The 6,426-nt window shown below is 36.5% G+C and overlaps 1 protein-coding gene across 1 annotated transcript; it reads left to right on the top strand.

Annotated features, from left to right (window-relative positions):
* The first annotated feature begins 5,239 nt into the window (after nucleotides 1-5,239).
* On the top strand, nucleotides 5,240-5,662 carry LOC147722638 (myb-related transcription factor, partner of profilin-like). The gene has a single exon (XM_086967335.1). The coding sequence runs from the start codon at nucleotides 5,240-5,242 to the stop codon at nucleotides 5,660-5,662; it is 423 nt and encodes a 140-aa protein (XP_086823461.1).
* The last annotated feature ends 764 nt before the right edge of the window (nucleotides 5,663-6,426 follow it).

Below are 6,426 nucleotides of genomic sequence, written 5' to 3'. Positions count from 1 at the left end.
TGATATTTAGTAATAGCTGGTGGGAGAGTGCAGAGAAAGATTATCGAGAACAAAATATTGAGCTGCACAAATATTAAGTCATTTATATCATGGGTCAGGAATATCGACAACAAGAATATCGTGCTCAAGAATATCGAATTAAGATAAGAAATATTGTTTTTAAAAATATCAAAGTGTTTAATATTGTTTGCAAAAATATAGTTGTTAATATTTTTTTACTATTGTTATGTAGTTTAGTATATACTTTATATGTATGTGATGTATTTTTTTGTATACGATTTGTTTGTATTTTAATATATGTTACATTTTTAGTAGTTATTCATTTTTTTATTTGAATTTTGCACTTTTAGTACCATAGCAGGATGTGAGTTTATAGGGGAATAGGGTGGAAAGTTATTTAATAATATTACTTTTTTTTAAATTTGAATTTGGTGTTTTTAGTTCCATAGCAGGTTGTAGGTTTAGAGGGGAATAGGATGGGAAGTAATTTAATTATATTGAATTTATTAATTAAAAAATATATATATTTTAGCATTCAATCAATTAATCAATCAGTCAATTTATAAAGCGCACTACACACCAGTGAGGGTCTCAAGGCGCTGTGGGAAGGGTGGCTGCATCTAGTGGTCGAAGAGCCAGGTCTTGGGTAGTCTCCTGAAGGTCTGAGGGTCTCCTGTCTGTCGTAGAAAGAGAGGGAGTGAGTTCCATGTCTTGGTGGCGCGGTGGGAGAATGACCTACCCCCGGAGGTGGTCCTGTGGATGCGTGGAATGGCGGCAAGTGAAAGGTCGGCGGAGAGAAGTCTCCTGTTGGGTACGTAGAATGAGAGTCGGTTGTTGAGGTATTCTGGGCCGGTGTTGTGGAGTGCATTGTGTGCATGGGTCAGGAGTTTGAAAGTGATTCTTCTGTCGATGGGGAGCCAGTGCAGGTCTTTCAGGTGGGGGATGATGTGGTCTTGGCAGGGGACTTCGAGGATCAGGCGTGCAGAGGCATTCTGGATTCTTTGAAGTCTGCTGATGAGCTTGGACGGCGCTCCGGCGTAGAGGGCGTTGCCGTAGTCAAGTCTGCTTCTGATGAGGTTGTGGCTGACGGTTTTCGTGTGTCTGTAGGGATCCATCGGTAGATCTTGCAGAGCATGCTGAGGGTGTAGAAGCAGGTTGAAGAGACTGCGTTGATTTGGTTGGTCATGGTGAGTTTCGAGTCGAGGATGACTCCCAGGTTGCATGCATGGTTGGTCGGTGTAGGGGCGGTCCCCAGGGATGTGGGCCACCAGGAGTCATCCCAGGCTGAGGGGTTGGGTCCGAGGATGAGGATCTCCGTCTTGTCCATGTTAAGTTTGAGCCGGCTTTCTTCCATCCAGTCGGCGACTGCCTTCATACCGCAGTGGAGGTTGGCTTTGGCGGTGAGGGGGTCATTTGTGAGGGAGAGGATCAGCTGGGTGTCGTCGGCATAGGAGATTATGTAGAGGTTGTGAAGTCTAGCGATGTTTAGTTCTGTAGCGGGTTGTGGATTTATAGGGGAATAGGGTGGGAAGTAATGTAATTATATTTAATAAATTGATTCATTTTTCTTTATTTATATTTGTTTGAGATGTTATAGTGTTCAATGTGTAAATAAATGTATTACTAATTAATAATAATTGGTTGTTAATACATTTTTGATTAATTAATTAGTAATTAATCATGGTAATTGTGTAATTACTTTTAGGTGTGTGTTCTGGTTATTGGTGTAAATGGTGGGAAGAAATATATTTTTAATTTATGAGTTAATAATTGGTTGTTAATAAATTTTCATTGATGCATTTGTAACTAATTTTGGTAATTGTGAAATTATTTATCTTTGTGTGTTTTTTTTAGAGGTGTGAAGAGTGGGAAGTAAATTATTTTTAATTGATGAATTAATTATTAGTTGCTAATTAATTTTAACTAATTAATTGGTAGTTAATTATGCTAATTGTGTAATTCATTTTATGTGTGTGTTGTGGTGTTTATAGGAGTGAAAGGTGGGAAGTAATGTGTGTTTAACTTAATTAATATATAGTTGTTAATGTTAATTTTATGATATTTATTTTGGGTAAATGTTTTTTGTGTATTTTGCTTTTACCTTTAAAGAGGTAAAGGGTGGGTATTAAATGCAATTTTATTATTTAGTTATTAGTTGTTAATAGTAATAGTTTTTCTTTAAAAAAATATTATATTATTGTGTTTAATAGTTTTTTGTTGTATTTAGGTGCGTATTGTAAATATTAGAGTGCTAAAGATTGTGTACTTAATTAATGTTTTTTTAATTTTTTTATAAATAAGATGTTTTTAATTGATCAATTATTTTAATTATAGAAATAAATGTAATTACAAATGTTGAAGTGTTTTGGTATTGGTGTGGTGTTATAGGGTATGAATTAAAATATATTAATGTATGTTTTAAAAAATTGTTCTGTAAATATTTGATACTGTTAAATAATTATTGTTTATAGATGTATTTATGAATTCATTTTTCATATTATTTGTAGGTTTTTGTTCTTTGTAATTAATATTATAACATGTGTTCTTTTTATATGTTTAATGTATTTAAATGTATATTAAATTATTGTTTTTTATTTTTATGTTTTTTTAAATTTTGTAATATCTTTTGTTTTTGTCCAACTGTTTAAGTATTATTAGTCATTTTTACCCCATTTTTACCCCGTTTTTACCCACCGCTATCCTACACTTTCCCTACTGTTGCACTCACTTGAGTGGAAATAGCATTTTTTACCCCTCCGCTGTCAAACGAATATCCTACTGTTGCATTTAGTGGAGTGGGAATAGTAATTTATACTCCTCCACTATCCAACACTTTCTCTATGGTTGCATTCTTTGGAGTGGGAGTAGTCATTTTTACCCCTTTGCTAACCATCATTTTCCCTACTGTTGCACTCACTGGAGTTGGAAAAATACATTTATTCCCTCTGCTATCCAACACTTACCCTATTATTGCACTCACTGGAGTGGGAATAGTAATTTTTATCCCTCCTCTATCCAACACTTTCTCTACTTTTACACTTTTTCGTTTGGAAAAAGTAATTTTTGCCTCTCCGCTATCCAGCATTTTTCCTACTGTTGCACTCATTGGAGTTGGAATAGTAAATGTAATTCCTCCGCTATCCAACAGCACCCTACTGTTGAACTTACTGGTGTGGGATTAGCAATTTTTACCCCTCAGCTATCCAACATTTTCGCTATTGTTGCACTCACTGGTGTTGGAATAGAACATTTAATTCCTCCGCTATCCAACAATTACCCTACTTTTTCACTCAGTGGAGTGGGAATAGTAATTCCTACCCCTCCACTCTCCAGCACTTTTCCGACTGTTTCACTCTTTGAAGTGGAATAGTATTTTTACCCCTCCACTATCCAACACTTTCCCTACTGTTGCACTCTTTTGAGTGGAAATAGTATTTTTCGCCTCTCTGGTATCCAACACTTTCTCTACTGTTGCTATCACTGAAGTGGGAATAACAATTTTTACCACTCTGCTATCCAACATTTTCCCTACTGTTGCACTTACTGGAGTTGGAATAGTAAATGTAATTCCTCCGCTATCCAACACTTACCCTACTTTTGCACTCACTGGAGTAGGAATAGTAATTCTTACCCCTCCGCTATCCAACACTTTCCCTACTGTTGCTATTACTGAAGTGGGAATAGTAGTTTTTACCCCTCCGCTATCCAACACTTTTCCTACTGTAGAACTCACTGGAGTTGGAATAGTAAGTTTAATAATTACACTATCCAACACTTTCCCTACTGTTGCACTTATTGTATTGGGAAATGTTAGTTTAATTTTATTTCAATAGTTTAATGTTTTAATTTATTATGCAATGTTTTTTTTTAATTATTGATTTATATATTTATTATCATTTTATATAATTTTACATTTTAAAAATTAAATAAAGATACTTGTTAATAAATACGTTTTTAATAAATATATGTATATGTATAAATGATTATGTTTTTGTGTTTATATTTTTTTAAATTACATTTATTTATTAAACTTATTTTGTTAAAAATGATATTAGTATTTAATATATTTAGTATATAATATTTTATTTTATATATATTTCTAAATCAATATTTTTTACATCTATATATTTTACCTCTATGTTTTGTAATCAATATTTTTGTACTTACCTGTTAAGGTATGGGAGTTGATATTTTTGAAGTCAATATTTTTTCTCAATATTTATATCATCAATGTTTGTGACATCAATATTATATCAGTGAACTGGGTGGGAGGTGTAGGTATGGACTAAGAGTGAGACTCACTGGAGCCATCTGCTCAGGCAGAGCAGATGGAACAGTCAACTCCTCTTCATCCAGATTGTCAGGAGTGTAGTCATCCCTGGAGGTTTATTCATGGGCTGGAGAGAAGGTTTCCTAAGTGGCAGATGGTAGGCGATGTGCTATGGCTGTAGGACCTATTATGAATGTAAAAATATGGATACATTGTAAAAGTGTGGATTGGACATACAATGAGTTGTAAGCCAAATATGTAGCGACCTAAAACGGAAAAGGAAATCAGTATCATGATCATACATTTCTGTGGAATTGTAATTAGTTATACAAACAGTTTAAATTTCATACAAATCAGCTTCATATAAACAGGTACAAAGATGTCCTCAGATGTAAAAATCATTAAGGGCCTGATTTTGATATTGGGCAGAATAACCGTCTGACTAACGTGGCCTTGGTGAGATTCCGACCGCCAAATTTGCTGAGTCTCCCCCATGTATTATGATGTATACAAGTTTATTCTTCGACCTCAGGGGTTTGAGATGACTCTACATCGACCGCATCAGTTGGAAAGACTGTCCATAGGGATTTCAATTCTGTGAATGCATCTGTAGTACTGCCGAGCAGATTATGGTGCATCTGATGCCTTGGCGGTTCCATGGCAGTTTGTAGGCAACATGGCAAGTGTGAGTCTGAGAAACATATGCTAAGGATCACCACACCAACCATAGCAAGTGTAAACATACCTACCAATCCAGCTATAAAACACCCCCTACTAGACCATGATCCTTTGCTATCTCATTTCTGCAGAGCAGGAGAAACCATATTGTTTTCTTCAGTCACACAGCAGCCGGCCCTTCACAAAATCATGAACTTTCATTGCACCATTCACTGCACATATCTTTTGAATTTATCTTTTTTACACACCTTCCATTTCCCACTCTCAATCACACTCACTATGTCACACTGAATGTCAAAAAAGAAACAGACACATTTTTCTGAGAAGGAGTTGTCAGTGCTTGTGGATGAAATCATCAGAGTAGAGCCACAATTTTTCGGATACCAAGTCCAACAAACTTCAGTCACCGAGAAAAATCATGTGTGGGACAGGATAGCCAACAAAGTGAACACTGTATGCACCATGCACACAAAATACAATATCCCGAAGAGGTGGCATGATGCCAAGAAGAGGGTCAATGCCTTGGCGAACAGGAACCACCTGGCAGCACAACAGAATGGTGGTGGTCCTCCTGTGGCACCAGTACAACTTACTGCCTGGGAGGAGAAGGTATATACCATCCTGTCACCAGAGAGCTTGCTTGGAATACCTGGGGGAATGGAGTCTGGAATGTCTTACCTCAACATGTGCCTAAAGTTATTCATTATACCTTAGCTCAACTTACTGCAATGGTCAAAGTCTTGTAAAACTGTTTTCTAAAGAAAGCAGTAGCCAAAGTATTGGATAGGTGTAAGTAATGCTGACAACCTGTATACCTGCACATAAGATGAACATTATCCAAAGCAGTATAAATGTCAAATGTGGACATGTAGGCTGTAAGTGCATACCCATTAAGTCATCATGCCAGCAACATCTGTCAACATCATAAAACATGGCCCAGAACTAGAGTAAGTAGTTCTCAGTTATTGACACTGACCACAACTAGCATTAGGCCTTGTACTTCACACTACAGGCACCTGTGTCATCCAGTCCTGAACTCTAGTTCCTCTCACTGGCAGGGAGCAATTGGTCCAAGAAGAGATGGGTGGGTTGGAGGAGGAAGAGGACTCTCTGCGCTAACACAACTAACATCAGACTTTCTAATAAGAGCTCCTAAAAAAACAGGCACCTGTGATGTTACTCAATAATCACTTGTCTCACATCTCACTATGGAATGTAAGGTCAGATTTAATAAGCTGTGTATACACAATGCTATACTTTGACACATGTCTGCCTACTTATGTGGAATTTACTACAGACTTCTGAGCAGAACAGAATTGTACAGTGGATCACACTGAAGAATGCTTCCCTGAAAGTCACATAAAAAATATTGAGATACCTTTCTGATGACCAAGGGAGATAGCGCTCCCTTCTAAAAAAACGGAGGACTATTTATCCTCTTTTGGGAAGACGGCTACATTCAGAGGATCATCATATCC

The sequence above is a fragment of the Lissotriton vulgaris genome, chromosome 4_1, assembly GCF_964263255.1.
Source record: "Lissotriton vulgaris chromosome 4_1, aLisVul1.2, whole genome shotgun sequence".
Taxonomy (NCBI): Eukaryota; Metazoa; Chordata; class Amphibia; order Caudata; family Salamandridae; genus Lissotriton; species Lissotriton vulgaris.
This window is presented reverse-complemented; position numbering and strand designations above follow the sequence as displayed.

What these genes read in the sequence shown, in the direction of transcription:
- LOC147722638 (XM_086967335.1), top strand. Translation starts at nt 5,240, where the DNA reads ATGTCAAAAAAGAAACAGACACATTTTTCTGAGAAGGAGTTGTCAGTG.